This window comes from Myripristis murdjan, chromosome 10, assembly GCF_902150065.1.
Source record: "Myripristis murdjan chromosome 10, fMyrMur1.1, whole genome shotgun sequence".
NCBI classification, from domain to species: Eukaryota; Metazoa; Chordata; class Actinopteri; order Holocentriformes; family Holocentridae; genus Myripristis; species Myripristis murdjan.
In genome coordinates, this window is record NC_043989.1 from 27080167 (window position 1) to 27098601 (window position 18435).

General features: G+C 39.2%; 2 protein-coding genes across 2 annotated transcripts; one reads left to right on the forward strand and one right to left on the reverse strand.

Moving 5' to 3' along the window:
• The first annotated feature begins 2451 nt into the window (after positions 1–2451).
• On the forward strand, positions 2452–5393 carry LOC115366388 (uncharacterized protein C3orf85-like). The gene is made up of 5 exons (XM_030061806.1): positions 2452–2505; positions 2948–2985; positions 3412–3536; positions 3697–3782; positions 5268–5393. The coding sequence occupies exons 2-5, from the start codon at positions 2952–2954 to the stop codon at positions 5341–5343; spliced, it is 321 nt and encodes a 106-aa protein (XP_029917666.1). The 5' UTR covers positions 2452–2505; positions 2948–2951; the 3' UTR covers positions 5344–5393.
• Positions 5394–8477: 3084 nt separating this feature from the next.
• Positions 8478–18045, reverse strand: LOC115366387 (neuronal acetylcholine receptor subunit non-alpha-3-like). Its single transcript, XM_030061805.1, has 6 exons — positions 17741–18045; positions 15503–15654; positions 12667–12711; positions 11775–11884; positions 10162–11077; positions 8478–9931 (listed from the first exon to the last, which is right to left on the reverse strand). Exons 1-6 carry the CDS (start codon positions 17805–17807, stop codon positions 9767–9769), a joined length of 1455 nt encoding a protein of 484 aa, XP_029917665.1. The 5' UTR covers positions 17808–18045; the 3' UTR covers positions 8478–9766.
• Positions 18046–18435: the final 390 nt, after the last annotated feature.

The window sequence follows — 18435 nt, forward strand, 5'->3', positions numbered from 1 at the left end:
TTAAAGGATGAGAGATTTAATGCGTGACCTTAACTGGAGAGATGTAAACCGACACTTGAGGGAACCACTCTGAAAAGTTTTGACAACTCTTCCTTGAATGCATAGAAACAAGGCTTCAGAATCATCTACAGTGCACACTTTTCTTGGATTATGCCTTCTGTGTATATTTTTCCTGATTTTATGTCCAAAACATATTATGCTGTCCTCCTGTAATCTGTGCAGTGTCTCTTTAAATTATTGGTCATATGATTTTGCTTTCTAAAAGTCCAGCAAATTCTGAAAAAACAAGTCAACTTAAGAATGTTTTTGTTTTTTTGTTTTTTTTTTTGTGCAGAGATTGTGTGCTGTGCTTAGACTCTGAGAAGGGTCCAGCAGCAGTGATTGTGCACCACCCAGTGGAGGAAATGTCAATCTACAGCATGCAAAATTATTTTCCTCAGTCCATGTTGTAGGACCTTCATTTTCTTGCAATACAAGTTCATATGCCAGAACAGCAAAACATAAAGAATTTACCATTTTGGTTCTCCAATACCTTGCATTGCTTGGATTTTTTTTTCCCCCCAAAAGGCCAAACAGCAGCGGCAGCATCAATAACAACTATAATAGTACCAATTCTCACTCTCCCTTTCTCTTTGTTCTCTGTTGCTCTTTGTTGTGTCAGGTTTGAGCTTTTATCACAATGGTGTTAATTTAAGAAATGCGTATAATAATTCCTAAAAGGAAGAAAAAGTGATAATCAGCCAGCATGAGGTCCCTATTTATGCACCACAGCACTCAAATGCACAATTCACAGAACTCTAGAAACCAATATTTATTCACTTTCATCAAATACTGAAAAAGGGTTGCTCACTGACCTCCTCAAGCTTTGTAAGGAATTCATACAATACAGACTCGATTAGATGAGCTGTTCAGCACTTTTGCACAATAGCTATCTTCAGTATTGGCTAAACTTGTGTGTGACTGTTTACACTTCAAAAATGTAAGATGGCTTAACAAGGTTATGATCATCTCTGACTTCATTCACATGTCATTCAAATATATATATATATATATATATATATATTTGCTCATACTATGACTTGTGGTATTGTGGATTTCACTGGGGTCATTGATGTTAAGGCAGAGGAAATGTTCAAAAAATTAAGAGGTGATTTGATTGAAATCAGTTATCACTGAATTTAAGCAAAACTAAATTTACAGTATTTTGAGTATTTGAGATTAGATTTTAGGTGTAAAATAGATCATCCAGCTCCAGTTTACCCAGAAACCTCATTGTGACCATATTAAAACAAAATTGTCAAAAATGGCAGTGATCTTGTGTGAAGAATAGTTATTGTTTTTAATATGAACCCAATTTCTATATTACAGAAAAGAGCTAAACAAATTATAAATATAGAGAGTTTCACAGATAAAACCAATAACTTTTTCATCAAGGCAAAAACTACTGCTACAAAAAGAAGATCTGACTAAAATTACAACCTTGATAATTATGTATAATAATATGTAAAAAATACTGTTTACTTCTCGGAAATATTAAAAGTTATTCATACCGTGACAAGACGATCATGATGATAGAAGAATACATAACTTTAAAAAATTAAATATAATCATTCTGAAACAGATGTGTATTTCAGTATGCAGTGAAATGAGTGTCATCTAGTTTAAAAGGAAATGAAAGGAGGGATAATTGAATAGTATAAACTAAAAGATTAACTAAATGATAATAACCAATATTAAGTATTTTTGTATGGTAACAACTCTTATTTTATAGAAAAAAATGGCAAAGGAAGGACTGATATGGGCCATATTGTAAACTGGTCAAGCCATCTTCATTTATCTTATCTCTATTATTTTCAAGAGAGGGGCAGGTAATATATGGATGTCCTCTTCCTGCTCCTTTTTTCATGGAAGATGTAAAATATTTGGATAATAAGGTATTTTTTTTCTCCTTTGAATTCTTTTTATTCACGAAAATGAAGAAACGAAATGATTATGAATGAAAGAATGACTGAATTATTGAACTTTTTCCTTGTTTTTAACTGAGTTTACTTTCCAAAAAGTATCATGTGTCCCATTCCTTGGCATATGACATTGTTGTCACTGCTTGAAAAATAAATTATGAGCGGCAAATACTGAGAATTGTGTTTGTCCAAATGAAATAAAAAAGTCTCCCTGGAATTTGTTTACAGTCAAACTGACAGTCGACACAGACCCGCCTCTATGTTGAGCCTCAGTGCCTGACTTGTTCCAGTGGAGGCACCAGAGAGTGTGTGTGTGCGTGTGCGTGCATGTGTGTGTGTGTGTGTGTGTGCGTGTGTATCCTGTCAGAGCTCTGGCACTAAAGTGAGTGGTTACCTATGGCCGGCCTGACGCTTGATGCCTTGCATTCCTCTCTCGGGCTGAAGGTAAACCCTGTGAAAGAAGCTCTTGTTCCTTTTCACATTCAACTGAGAGATTCTGAAGTCTGCAGGAGCTCAGACACTCGGCTCACAGCTCAAGCTGCAGGTAAACCCCCAATTTCTGCTTCTTTTTGCTCAAGTTTTGAACATGTGTGCATTAATCGTTCATAAATCGTTCACAGCACTGTTTATGTCGAAGAATAGCCTGTGTCATGGTTTATTGGTTTCTCTTATTCCTGAGATGAATCATACATCTTTTGAGTTTTACTCAGTCACAGGTAGACAGTTGTAATTTTTATTATTATTGTGTGTTGAGGAATCTGTGATTCTGTGTCTGTGTGCTCTTGTGTCTATGTTTTTTTATTATAAGATCACAATTTTTTTTATGCTGTTGCTTTTATACTGTGTCCTTACTATGAGTTATAAGAAACTGCAGTTTCCTTTGGGTTCAGTAAAGTGAATCTAATCTAATCTAATCTAATCTAATCTAATCTAATCTAATCTAATCTTAATCAAATGCATGTAAATATTTATTTTTTTCAATACAGAAACATGAAATTTGTGATTCTGGTTGCTCTTGTCAGCGGTAAGTCAGTCTTTTATCATGACGATGGAAATAGATTTTCTTTAGTCTAAACTGTGTTTAATTTAAATGAGTTGGTGTTTCTTGGTCAGGGTGTCATAGTGTAATTTGATCACTCTCTGCTTGCTTAAAGCAGAAAGGATTATATAATCCAGTGGAATAGTCCACAATTTAGTATGTCTTTGCTTTGAATAATTTTTGGATTGCTCTGCCTGTATAATGCACAACTATTATAAACCATTATACCAGGATGTCTCCAACTATGCTGTGCTTTCAATATATGTAAAGGACTGAAGTTTTTCTCATTTTTAAATGAGATTTGCAAGGAAGTATGACATGTGATCCTTTCCTCTGGAGTCCTGTTAATGCCTCCAGGTTTTCTGTTTGATTGTTTGTCTGATTTAAATCTGTTTTTGCCATCATGATCAGGGGTTTTTGCTGCCCCATTCATGAAGGAAGAGGAGGCCAAGCGATTTATCAGGCTGAAGAGACAGGCAGGATACTGGGATCCAAACCATTCTCAGAACCAGTGGGGTTATACCATCCAAGAGCAGGTGACAGGGTGCTGTGTTATCTGTTATGTACTGTGCAGGTGTGCCTGTCAGTGTTACTTTGGTCAGACTGTTTAACGTTTCATTTGTGTCTTACCTGTACACGCCAAGACTTTGTCAACCCTGAGAGAGAATTTTCTGTGACATTGTGTCTCTTTGCCAGGCTAACGAGTACTGGACTGCTCTCCGAACAGATGCTCAGTACTACATGGACATGAGCGCCCTGATGTTCGACCGCTCTGTGGCAACGTGAGTGACATCATTACCACCAGCAGAACATCTAGACAGCTAACATGCCATCTGCTGGATGTTTTCATCCAAGGCACCTTACAGTCAGAGCCTCTTTGACGTTTGGGGGTCCAAGGAAAAAAAAAATCATTCTGAGGCTTGTTTGTTTTACCATGACTAGATCAACATAGGCTCAGAAGTTGATTTCAACTTCTGAACACAATTTTTGTTTTTCTTGTAATGTTTTTACAATTTTCATTGTCATTTTGGTGACTTTTTTGTTTGTTTGTTTTTTAATACATTTTTGGTGGTAACTTGATGGTAATTTTTCTTGTAATGCTGTTTTAAAATTACAATATAATTATAATATAAAAACTATATTCTAATTTTTTTCTATTGCTAGTTTTCATTGTCTTGTAATTTTTCTTGCTGAATTTTCTGCTGATGTTCAGGCCATTTTCTTGTATTTTACTATTATTATTATTGTTGTTGTTGTTATTGTTATTGTTATTGTTATTATTATTATTATTATTATTATTATTTTACTAATTTTTACTAATTTGTCTACAAACTGAGTAGAAATTTTAACTAATTTCATTTTCTTTTAACTTTTTTTTACTAGTTTCTTGCTAATTTGTTCATCACATTTTTCCCATGTTTTTGAAAGAAAGCAAATTCATTTATTCATATGTCAGAGGGTAAAATCTGTTGTCAGTCCATGCTCTTTATTTTGGGCAAACCCAGACAGACCTGAAGTGGTATATGCTAACAGAGCAGTGCTATGTTCCATCACCAAACCACATGTAAACATGAGGCAGCATTCATCATCTTTCCAGCTGACTGTGTAACAGCTCTACAGTGTTATCTAAACATGCTGGCATTTTAACCACTAAGGATTTAAAGCTGTATCAGGCAATATTTTTTACAAGAAATTACATCAGTCTCATCTGTTGAAATCACAAAGAGCGACTGCAAAGAAGACCAGCATATTCCCTCTGAAGTCAGTGTGATAGATTCACTTGGTTTGCTAAAGTGAATATTGGATATAGTCACTGCTCCACAGACATGAAGTGATGAATCTTTAGAAATGTGACAGCTTTAAAAACTGTTTCCGAAACAGTAGCAAGCGCTCCATCCAGAGAAAGCTACATTCATTGTTAGATCTTTTTCCTCTCTTGACCCTTTGGTATCTTTTGCAGGAGGCTAAAATAATATGCCTGCATACTTTTGCTGAAATTAAACCCTACATTCTCTCAGCACCTCATAACACACAGTAATGTTTCTCTGTGCTGGTGAAAAATTATCTTTGCTGCCATTTGCAGCTGCCAATGTGCAAAGTTTCCTATTGCAGCTTTAAGTATTGCCCTTGAAAAAGTGCGGTAAACTGCATGTGCTGTCAAACCATTTGTGCAATCAAGCTGCTACTTCTTTCAAACAGTTGAAACAGCACATTCCATATCTGATATGTGACATATTTTCATGATATGCTGCCTGTTTATGTTGCAGTGAAAACAACAAGCTGTATATGGAGATGCTACGAAACGCTCGTGCTCACCTGGACAGCCAGACCGGTCGACGCTGATGAATGAAAGATGAGCAGTGAGAAGATGGGAAGTCACTGTGAAAATAAAAACAATACACACCCACCAAAATGGTTGTGGCTCACATCTTCTCTCACTAATGTTCTTCTACCGGGTGAGGAGGAATAAATAGTCATGTAGGCTGTTTGAGCTTCTCCCACACACTTATTTCAGAAAGAGATGCATTTTTTTGCAATTATGTGTAGTTTGAAAAAAATAATAGCTTAACACCACCAACAATATTAATAATTAACTTTATTTATATAGCACTTCTTGAAACGGTAGTTACAAAGTGCTTTACAAATACAACATGAGTAGTAAAGTAAACAAAACAAAAAACAAAATATGCAGTTATGCAGTTAAATAACAGAAAATATGAAGTTATGTACTTAAAATAAATAGATCAGATAAGCACTTGTACAGTTAGAATAAAAACAACTGTTCAGTCGCACAGTTAAAAGGAATTAGATTGGCATGAAACTTTCTCAGAGAAACAGTGGGAACAACAATCACATAATTTGTTATATTAATATATTTTGCCAACTCAACATCATCAAGCTATGTTAACAGGATGTGAGAGGTGTAATGTATTTACATGAAGTGCAGCATTTGCACGTTTAACATGAACTGTAGCATAAATCAGTATTTAGCACATCATTGACTTTAACCTCTTAAAACTCCGGTCGCTGAGAATCTCAGCTGACATGTTGTCTCTCAGAGGCTGTAGTGTGATACTGGTATCATATGAAACTAGACGACCTAAGAAATCCACTGATAGGCAAGGGGGCTGAATATTGCTACTAAATGAGGCAAAATTTTTGCAAGGGAAACACTGTCATGGCCATTTTCAAAGGGGTCCCCTGACCTCTGACCTCCACATATCTGAGTGAAAATGGGTTCTCTGGGCAGCCACGACTCAGACATGCCCACCTTCTGCTAATCCCATGAAGTTTGAGCCACAAACCATGCAGTCCAAATGTGTTCTTTTGGCCAGTTGTAAAATGGTGTATTTGTGCAGACTGGGGCTTAAACAGTCTTGGAGCTGCAGAAATTGGGTTTGACTGGAAAGCTGAGATTCTTGTGGATTCAATGAGTCACATTTGATTAATGTGTGATGATGTTGGCCCTGATAGCAACCATTTCACTGGAGTAAGACCTCTAGGATAAACACAGCCTCCTGAACCTTCACAACCAAAAACTAGAGAGCAAGGACATTCACAGGATGTCTACTTTTCCAGTTTAGTTTCTAGTTTTATTGACAATAAGGGGGAATTTCTGAGCAATTTCCAGAACAGAATGCTTGCTATCCAATTGCAGAAAAATGCAATTCTTACAGAAATCTCCAAATGTCAAAAGTCAAATGTCAAGTGTCAAAGGAAAAGAAAATACACCATTATGCAGTATGACACCAAATCAAAGCATGAATTTCTCTATTGTGTTCCTCCAGGTCTTGGTGTCTTAATGTGGTAATGTGGAGAGATTTTAGAACATTTTCTGGTAATTTTCATGTGGTCAAAAATGGTTAGATTTTGCACCAAATTTGTATAACAAATGGTATCAACATGTTCTAACCCTTTTATACTCTTAATAAATAAATAAGTGCTTAACCAAAACACGATGTTTATTACAGATTTATGACCAGAATAACAGTCAACAGTTTACAGTTCAACATAGAATAACACACAGTCCTGAGCTGCATCTCAAAATGTACTTCATGTTCCCAGCTTTCAGATGATGAATACCACTTCTATTTGGCGTCTACTGTTGACCATTTATCTTCCTCTCAAGGTCCCCCGGCCCCCAGAAAATATGGATTTAAAAAGGGGAGGTGGAAGAGGTTAAAATAGCCTGCCATTTATCTATGCTAGGCTAATAAATGTGTGATTTTGTATTTTGCTTGGTGAGTAATCTCATATTCAACATACAGCAAAGGAAAATATTTTCTGAACACAGGAGGTTTTGGGCACCTCACTAAAGACTTGACCGTCAAAGAAAATTGTGAGGACTCTCATCCGCTTTCGTGGACATCTGTTGTCTTTGTTGTTCTAATAATATTCTGTACGGGATGACACAAATAAAAGGAATCCTGATCTGTCTTTCATGTTAGATCCATTAAAAGATGTGGGTGACAAATCTTTCATGTGATGCCAAGGCCTTACACAGATGAGTTTTGTGGGTCAGCTTCTAAGGAGGGAGAATTTGTAGGGAAGTGAATGCAGGAAAAGGAAGACAGCATGTGGACTATGAAGCTGGAGAGGGGGCAAAACAACTTATTTTTTATTTTTATATTTTTATCAGCAGACGAGGAAAAAGGAAAGCTGCTTGTATTGCACCCTCTCTTATTTGTTCAAACTATGCTTTTGTCATCTCTATCGTTTACCACAGGGTGGTGCTTTCAGTTTTCTGTGGGCATTTCCTTTCTCCAACCAACTCCTCCAACAAACATGACTTTGTGTGAACAAAATTCTCGTCTGTGCTTCATTTTATATTTGCTTTATGAAGCCGACATGGATGCAGCATTGCAAAGGAACCTTGAAGTAATGCTTGACATGGATGAATAAGTCATAACAAGCAGGAGCTGCTACTTTACAACAGGCAATGTAAATGGGTTATGTAAGGTTTAATAAGCATAATCTCATGTCAACAACTGTAAAGAAACCACTGGTGAAGGATACATGCTGTATCTGTTAAAGTGAGACTGGTGGGTGCTGAAATGTTAGAGCACTGCTTATATAACATGAAGCAACGCTGTTCTTGTGTTTTTGACACTTGCACGACCAATTTTGGAGTGAAGTAAAATTCAATCAGCACTTGGTCAATTCCATTACATGCAAATACATTTATTCAATTCTAAATCACATATAGGAAATAACCATAACATTCTGACTTTCCAAAAATGCTGTATGTTAAACGCATTAATCCTTCTTTTAGGCAAATCTAGTCGGCTTCACTCAATATCTTTGTTAAACATGCATGAATCAAATAATGTGAATAGCGGCAAATTATGCCAGTAAGCTGTGTGGCGGGAGCCTGTCAGTTTTTGATTTAATACCCCTGGCATGTAGGACTAAGAATAACTACATTTTTGAATGAAGTAGGTGAACAGGCCAATAATTATGAGAAATTACAGACAGCGTGTATTTGAAAACAAATTTATTATTGTGATTAGAGACATCTGGACAACAGGAGAAATGGCTTTGGGGATTGTATGGTGCAAGTCACTTAAAAGTTTATGACAAAATTTCCATAGAGTTATTATTTTTAAGAGATTAATAAGAAATTAAAATGTCAAGTTTTCAATTATTCATTGAGATTTGGCATTATATAGTTTGTAATGCAATATCTGCGCAGTGTCCAAAACTATAGCGAATTTTACATTTGAGGCTGGTAAAATAGTGAGACAGACTGGGACATAATTTTCAACAACAAAAAACAGAACAAGCTGAATAAAGGACGACCACTCTGTAATTAGATCCCCAGATACAACCGTACAAATACAGCTCTGATCAACCAGTCAGTGGATGCTGCCATCATTCCCCAAACTTAGGCTAACTTTGAAACTTCAAAGATTTGCAAAGATGTAAAGCATCTCATAAGGAATGTGCAGGTAGTTTAACTGTTGTTGGTAACTTGCAGGATTGTTTTCCTTGTTTTATACTATACCACTAAAATGTACCTAAGAATTAATTTGTGCTTTTGAAAAGTGATAATTAGAACAACCCCCGCATAATATTGTGTCAGTATATTGTGTCTCAATATTGTGTCAGTGTTTCCATTTATGTTAATTATGCACCAAGCAAATTATTAAGAGTATTTTAACTTTCTGCAATTTAGTAGGTCATTTTTCATCACTGTGCATTGTAACACAATGAGAAAAAATGTCCAAATGATTTTAAATTTATTATCCCCACGGAGAAACTATTTTTGCAGCCAGGTGAATAAAACTGACACATTACAAACAACAGCACAAGTCCACAACACACATAAAATCAAAGGCAATACAAGCAAAAAAACAATAATGAAGGCAAGAGAAAATGGTGTCTTGCTTCAGTCAGTCAAATAGCTGAAATCAATAACCAAGTAGTCAGCTAAAAATTAACAGTAATTGAGTCAATAACAGGATCTGGAGTGTGATTCAGCAATTAAACTGAAATAAGCAGTTTTTCATTCTAAGCAGCGTTCGGGTTCAATATAATTAACTTATTAACACTGTCAGCAGTTGTCATCTAAGCTACGGGGCAACACCACCTGCAAGAATTGGAGAACTACTCAACATTTCACATATTGTGTCTGGGAAATACAAATAACCAAATAAAAATCAATATGTCATTGTATAGGCTCAATAAGCGCCACTAATGAGTGCCTCTTCTTCAGATTTTGAAGGTGGACCATCACTTGCATGTTAAATAGATATGGATATTACTTCTAGTTTGAAGGTGGATCCTCACTTGCAGTTGGAGGGGGTATTTTCAGGAACATCTGCAGAGCTGGAGTGAAAATGAGGATGGTGCCGAGCACTGAGACGGTGAGGAAAGCCCACAGGAAGATCCGGTCCAACACCTGGGCCACAAACTTCCAGTCTTGTACTACCTGTGAGTTAGGAGAGATTAGAAAATATTCTAATTGTAGAGATGGCATAACTGCAACATATAAAACTCTGATTGCAATTCTAATGATGTGGGAAACTTAAATGTTGTCTTTCTTATTAGCTGTCTGTCCCTGTTCATACATTTTGTCTTGTGTTTGGATCTGTTCTGCATAAGCTGATCACCACTGTAAAAAATCTAAAATGTACATTCATCTAATGCAGCTCAACCAACCTCACGGATGAAGTGCTCCTTGCGGATGTGTCTGCTGATGTAACGGACTGAGTAGGTCGCCTTTTCTAACATTGTGGCCCAGGCCTCATCCTCTTTCCCCTCAGAGGTGGTCTGTCCATGAGCTCCACCACTCGCTCTTTGGCCCCCCCTCCGACCACCAGAGCGGGACTTCAGCTCAGGGCTTTCAGGGGCCAGCTCCGGATAGTGGTAGCGGTCGGTATGGCCACGCATGCAGAGCATCCTCGGCAGCTTCTGGAGGAAGAGGCTGCGGACCCACGGAGACATGGGATGGTAGGTGGCAGAGGAGCGGTGGTGCACATTGATGACAAAGACAGTGACAATGATGGAGAGCGTGACGAAAATCATGATGAAGAGCAGGTACTCTCCTATGAGCGGGATGACCTTGGAGGAAGAAGGAATGATCTCTTCTATGACCAGGAGGAACACAGTGAGCGACACTAGCACAGAGGTGGAGAGCGACAGCTTCTCTCCTTCATCTGAAGGAAGGTAAAACACCAGGACAGTCAGAAAGGATAAACCCAAACAAGGGATGATGAGGAAGAGTGTGTAGAACAACGGCAGCCTCTTCAGAATGAAGGAATATGTGATGAATGGGTATGAATACAAGCCATCCCTCCGGTTCCCCTTGGCACCAGTGGCACTGAGGATCTCCCACTCTCCATTATCGAAGAAGTCCTTCCGGTCCACCTGGTTGTCCATGAGAACCAGGTCCACCATGTTGCCATCATAGGTCCAGGAGCCAAACTTCATGGAACAGTTCTGGCGGTCGAAGGGGAAGAAAGTCACATCCATGGTGCAGGCGGACTTATAACTGGCAGGTGGTGTCCAGGTAATTGCTCCATTGAATTTGACAATGGCTTTGGTCATCAGGGAGCCTTCAAACCTCCCATCAGCACTGAAGAAAGGTGGAGCAAGGTCAGAGAAAATCTCCAAATAGAGTAACTAAACCAAATCTTTGTGATGCCTGACCTCTAATGGTGAAAAGTAGGGTGCCTGGTATTGATGGCAGGTGATGTCACCACAGGTGAGTACGACAGGCGGTGACATGACCATCACCAAAGACCAGACTCCCTATTCTTTACCATTAGAGGTCAAGCTTCACAGAAATGTGGGTTTGAGGTCTAATTACTGTTTCACTCTCACCAAGAATCAGAATCACATTTAAAATATTTTAGAATTACTCAGAAAATCAAAGTTAATGGGCTAAATTTGACCATACTAAACTTTGCAACCAAGTCAATATTCACATTGCCATGGCTCAGTATTTAGAGCTTGTTGCAAGTGGATACATCCTAAGAAAAATAAAACAACTGCAAATATAGAAACAGTATCTAGTGTCTCTCTTTCTAACAATTGTTTTGAATTAAGAATTTCTTTTTGCCTAAATAACTATTTTTGAGCAATTGCTCTTTGCACTTATTATCCTTTGTTAATGTTAACAATTGTGAATAGAGAGGAAATTAAATTTTCATTACATTTTTGTTTGTTTGTTTGTTTGTTTGTTTGTTTGTTTGTTTGTTTTTATGTGCATATGCTGTTTTTTTTTTTTTTGTTTGTTTGTTTTTTTTTATAGTACAATTTAGTAGTCATACTTCTCATAGAGGACTATGTCCGGGAGCCAGATCGTCTCAGATGGGACTCTGATGGAGGTGATCCCACCGTAGTCCTCGGGATTCCATCGCAGTTTGTAGTCAATCCACTCCTGATCAGTGCAAATACAGGACATTATATGATTCAGCTTCTACCTTACTGATTTTAGTACTGATTCTAAGCTATTGAAATGGACCAAATAGCATTAATAAGTTCATTGCCTCTTGCTTAAGAATCAGATCCCATCAGAAGTTAGCTAAATACTAAAACTGAGCAGACCACAGGGAAAAAAAAAAACAAAGGCTTTTACAGTTTATGGATTTTTTTGTTGAGGAAATTAAATGGTCTGATTCTGTTTTGGAAAGCAGATGGCCAAATGCTACAGACAAACAGTTCACTCCATTATATAATAAATCATGCTCACATTTATCAAACGGAGCACACAAGTGTGAAATAAAGTGTTAAAGAAAGTGATGAACTAGTGTTCATTTTAATGTATTTGGATGTGTGTCATTTCCAAGGATAATCAGCCCTGTAAATCAGGATGTTATTACATTCCTGCTGAACAGAATTATTGCTGTCTGTGCCTTTATCAGATAGTGAGCCAGTACTACAAAACTGTACTCTGCAGTATTGTGCCCAGTTATATTATTCATGAATGTACAGTGAGTTTTAATTGCAGCACTCATTTCAGATCATCCCAAACAATGTCACTTGGCTTATATCGACCAGATTTGTCCTTATCTATCATGACATTAATTCATTAAATAAATTCCAGAAAGGCCAGTGAGGAGCTGTCCCCCTCTGTTAGCTTGTGCCATCTTCACCTTTCTATATGGATGGTTAAATAGAATCCAGTTATGTGGAGTCTATATATTTTTGTCTTTTCCTTACCTGCCATAGCCAAACATTAGTCGTCATCAGCTGGTTCTTCTCATCCTAAAGTACAAGGTCAAAGTAGAGAGATTTGAAAACAGTGAAGAAACCAAGAGGCTGGGAAAGAGGCAGGAAAAATAATGTTGCATTCATGTAATTTTAGATTTAAATACAAGCTGTCACCTGGAAAAAACACACTCATCTCACACTCCCAGTGAAAGTTACAAGTGGGACATGTGGGTTTTTTGTAGGCTTCAACTGCTGCCATTTAGCTTAATTGTAGATGGCAGCAGTCCAAGATAATTAAAATTGCATTTTTGCACTAATACAGTCAACCCCTTTCAAAAAAGGCAAGACATATATGCTGCATTTTGAACATGGTTGATTTTAAAGTAACTTTTTAATGAAGCAATAACCATCTTGGATGTGGGTTTTCCAGTGAGTTAAGCACATAAACGCTTTCAAGGTGTAACAACAAGATGCCATTTTGTTCTTCCGCTTTGTCCGACATGATGTGAAAGCGGCATTCGATTTGATTACATTAGACTGGAGGAGAAAGCTTGGCTGAAAAAAGACTAATGTACTCTGACGTTGCACATCCTTTCCCCCTCCACAGAATCAGATGGAATCTCATTTGCCCATCTGCACCATATCTTCCTGTTCAGTCATCACAGGGACACATCCTTAGCAAACAAGGAAGAGGAACATAAAACCAGACGTGGGTGCAGTGGACCAAGCAGGAACAATGTGAATATAGAGCAAGGCACTATAGAGAATGATGGGGATGGTAAAACGCGAGGGGAAAGAGAGCGAGATAAACATAGAGAGATAAACTTGGCAGGGGAGGCAGAGAGATATGCAAAGAGAGAGGGGGACAGAGAGACTGAGAATGGGTGAGCTGTGCAGTGTTTTTCAGACCAGGCCTCAGCTGTCACGCTGCGTCAGATGTCCTGGTGATCACACAGAGCAGAGGTGAACCATAATCTAATACAGCTGAGGGAGGCTCAGGGGAGACAGATATGCTGCACTGTCCATGCTCTCCCTGATATCTCTATCTCTCTCTCACGCACACATAGGGACTACACATGCATACCTCACACACTTCCTCTTTCAGTTTAAAATCTGTTCTGCTTTACCAACCCTATTCACAAATATTCTGCTGAAAAGCTACATACTGGGATACCCCCAATGGCAAATCTGGCTCATACTTGGAGTTAACGCATCATCAACTTCACCCAGATCTTTATTTTGTTTTGTTGGTCCATGACCACACTTGAAGGCACAGCATGTGTGCACCAGCTGGAAGGACAAAGAGTTAAATCTAAACTGGCTGAAATTAATATTTCAAGTACAGAAGACCGGCCGTTCCATTAGCATTCTGTGTTTTCTCTTCTTGAACACCTAAACCATCTCAACCTATGAGAGCAAGCTTTTGAAATATTAAATGCACACCCTTGAGAGAGGGGATGGAGAGTCGAACATAGGAGGAAATGTTTCAGATCTATTTCAGGACCCCGGACAGCTCCACACTGTGAGGCTGTGGCTATCTGTTGACTGAAAATGACTTCGAGTTTCAGTACCATGGACAGCGACAGTGTCTCAACGATACAATGGTACATATCTTTTCATTCTCCCTTCATATGTGTTCACCAGTGATTTGATTTCCTTTTTTAATGACTTGTGCATTCAAATACATGCATATAACCATTATGTGTTTCTGTATGAGTGCTTATTATGCTTGCATGCCAGCGATACTGCATGCAAGCATGTTTCTAACAATTTGTGCGTGTGTGTGATAGAGAGTGTTTTCTTGTACTTTAGCTCTTTGGGATGAGGTTACTTTAGGGCTTCACTTCTTTAAGGGGCTGGCTAGTTTACAGTTAGAACTTGATTAGACCAAGATTAGAGTCAGGATTAGGTTTAGATTGTTTGAGGACTTAGGCTGGTTTTAGCGTTTCAGTTTAACTACTACTATGTTAAGGTCAGAGCAACAATTAAGTTTAGGAATGTCCTCGAGGGCTGCTTATTTTTACAATATCCATTGTACTTTTTAAGAATAATATTGGACAATGATAACATATAACTATGAGACACTCAGGATGGGAAATGGTCAGCTCATCACTCTCCTGCTGTCTCTGTTGCCAGATGAGGTTTTCAAATGCAAACACTGGAGTAAACATCGAGGTGATGGTGGAGGGGATAAACTACGATCCTGACCGCATTTCAAGCAGGATATTGAGAACTGTGGTGTCTTTTTATTTCGCCCTGACCCGGCTGGGTCCTGGACTACTGGGCAGTGCCATTTGGCAACCCTGCCTAAAGGATATTTACACCAGGCACTTTAAGAACAAGACTAGGAGATTCATTAAATATCTTTTTTTTTTTTTTTTTTATCTGTGCTGTGGTTGGAAAGAAGGTATCGGATACACCAGGCCAGCACTAAGAGGCTCAGGAAGAGCTTCTACCCTCAGGCTGCCAGGATCCTAAATGTGGCCTCCGGCTAAGACTGTCCCCCCTCTCCTACAATAACACACATATATTTATTGCTATTATTATTCCCATCCTTTTTTAACTTGCTGGGAGTACATTTCACTGTAATTGTATCTTATATGAGTGACAAATAAACTGGATTGACTGTCTGATTTATTGAATGTAGAAATGTTTGTGATTGGGGTTATGGTTAGGGTTTAGGGTTATGGCTTAGAAATGAATGCAGCCTGTAAAATTTCCTCATAAAGATAGAAGTACAAGGAAAGGAAGTACAAGCACAAGGAATGTGTGTCTGTGTGTGTGTGTGTGTGTGTGTGTGTGTGTGTGTGTGTGTGTGTGTGTGTGTGCGCATGTTCATCCTTACCACGTCCACCAGCTGTGAGATCTTCAGTCCAAAACGAACTTTAACAGTATCGTTGGCACGCTGGATGGGTCTGACCCAGCGCTGGTAACCCTGGAAAAGGTTCCTGAGCAGGGCATCCTCCATTTCCGCCAGGGACACAAACTCACCTGGAGCTGGTATTGGAGTAGGAAAAGAAATTTAATATGGATCATTGTTATGATGCTTCATATTGATTACCACCACAACCACACTGACTAAATTCCACCATCGCCACTTTTCCTCTGCCACCCCTCTGGCCCTGGTCATTAATAATTACTGCTTTACAAGGTGAAAAAAGGACATACAGCAGATAAAATACAGAAAAATTGGTCATTAATGTGAGAATTGTGATGGGTTCCTAGGGGTGTGCAGCACATGTGTAAGCAAAGGCTGACACCAGTTTCTCCCTTTGAGTGAAAAAAGCTTAATTCCTGTCATTTACACAAATTGGATTTACAATGCCGCCACAAGGTGAAAAAAGTGTTGTTTTCATTGAATGATGGAGGTAAACAGTGCAACAGATTTGTAGTAATTTTTAGGAAATAAGACATTTATTAAACTTTCAGATTCACCCACAAGGCTATAAGCAGCCTTATCTGTCAGAAAAATATTGCTAAATTAAGCTGTGAAAACTCATTTGTAAATCTTCAACTACCAATGTCCTATTGCATAACCCACCAATGCTTTGACATAACAGTAGCTTGGATTAAAGTAGTAAAGCAGGTAGCTTATATTAAAAGATGTAGGAAAAGAGAACTGGTGCAAAAAGAGAGGATCAAATGGGCTGACTCCAAGCCCAGCTAATTATTACATGCATAAAAACAGGTCCTCGTCAAAAGCACCATGCCAAATGATACTATTCATATAGCTTCAATCCTCCAGCTCTGTGCTTGAGCCATACTGTATCTAATTTGAGTGACACAGTGGACAAACAGGTGATGCTAATATATTCCCCCAATATTGCTGGAATATATTAGCAATTCAGTAGCAAATTCAATATCTGTCCCCCAAAATGTTGAAATGGTGGTTTTGGCCCTGATGTAGAGAGCTAGAACAAGAGATGAGGAGTGTGTCAGAGAGTCGCAAATGGAAGGGACAGACAGAGTAACTGTATCCTGATGTTTTGCATTCGGGACATCCAAGGTCAGAATATTGACAAGACACAGCAAATATCAGACAGACGGGACATCAAGTGCGAGAACGTGTGTGTTTGTGTATGAGAGATATAGGAGGAGAGATGGGGAGGTGTTAAGTCCTGTTCCTCTCCCCTCTGGCTTAACATCTGTATGACACAACCATCACGGAAGGATATAGGTCACTTGGGGTTGGATCAAAATGAAGAGTAAAGTATCACAGAGCAAACATAAACAAGCCTCATCAAATAATTATTGGATAATTTCATCTCCCTGTCTGCCTTTAATGACTCAGCGGTGGGAGGGAGGTTGCTGAGAGTTGTGCACTGACATCCGACACCTGTTCCTTTTTGTCTGGCGAGCCTTCCCGGTCAGTCAGCAGAAACAGATCTGGACTAGTGGGCTTTAGCATTAGAAACCTTTCTTCCAGCTCAATGCACCACTGCCTCAATGCGTACCTGATCAAGACTGTGACGATTTTCCACGCAGCGAGTAGAGTAACGAATAAATGCTAGATAGATAGATAGATAGATTTAAATAAAATATAGAGATATAATTTTTGTAGTAGTTGTTGTTATCGATTAGACTGAAGAAAGAAAATATCTCAAAACTTTACACCCGTCCACCCCTTGACTCGTTTCCCTCATAACTGGGCAACCCGTCCTCTAGCAGATGTAGGACTAAATGAGAAAAGAAAGAAAAGTTGCTTTCCCTCAGGTCAAAGTATTCCTACTCCTTTCAGATTATCGAGCAAAGGGCGATGGACCATGGACATCATTTAGTTTCTTCTGATGAGTCAGCTGTCGCGATTTTAGTTACAGAGGACGCAGTCGCCTCACTACGACTAAAGTAAGAAACAGTTCGAACAGCCTGGGTAATGACTAAAGAGCTATGTTTTACTTGTTGGGTTTACGAGATCTGAGCGACAGCTGATTTAAATTTTAATCAAGAGGTGTCATGAGACTGCATGGTCTATGCGTTGTGATGTTGCTGCTTAGCGCTCCAGGGTAAATCTGCACTCTAGAGGCTGATAAATCTGATGGGAAAAAGTGCACTCACAAATGCATATAGGAAAGAGTTTTCTTACCGGGAATGGTGGCCAAAGACAGCGGGCACAACAGCGACAGGAGAAGGAGGGCGACCTGCAACTTCATGATGTTCCCTCCCGGTCCGCCTGCACGCTCCTAGAGCCTCCTGCACTGTATGAACGGTGTTTTCAGGTGGAGATGAGTAATAAACACGCCGAGATGGCAATAAAACCGAAGTTACCATGAGTATTCAAAACCACGCGAAAAACGAGCCATCTGCCGCCGTTTCACCGAGGGCAGGGTCTCCCAGTGTGGAAGCGCTGGGGCCGGTGTCCGCATACTGTGGCTCCGGTCGGAGCGGCGGGCAGCGGGGCGGCTCTCCGGTGGCGAAGAGGAGGAGGAGGAGGAGGAGGAGGAGGAGGAGGAGGAGGAGGAGGGGTTGAGGCAGGAGAGGAGGGGATGTCCGGGTGGGGCCAAGGCGTGGAGTTTGAAAACCGCTGTGAAGCACTCAAATAGCACAGAGCCCCTAAACAAAAATGTTGCCACAGGAATCACCAGCCTGTGTCTTTATACCGATTGTGCGGCTGGCCCACTAGTGAGTAACCTACAACGCTGCTACAATATTCCTAAAGTGACTGGCTATGGTGCTCTGTCATACATCATGGTGACATGAGTGTAACTTATGGCATTTTATCCCTTGCAGTAACATTTTTATAGTCCAATTACTGGAGTTGCTTACTGTCCTATAGGGACT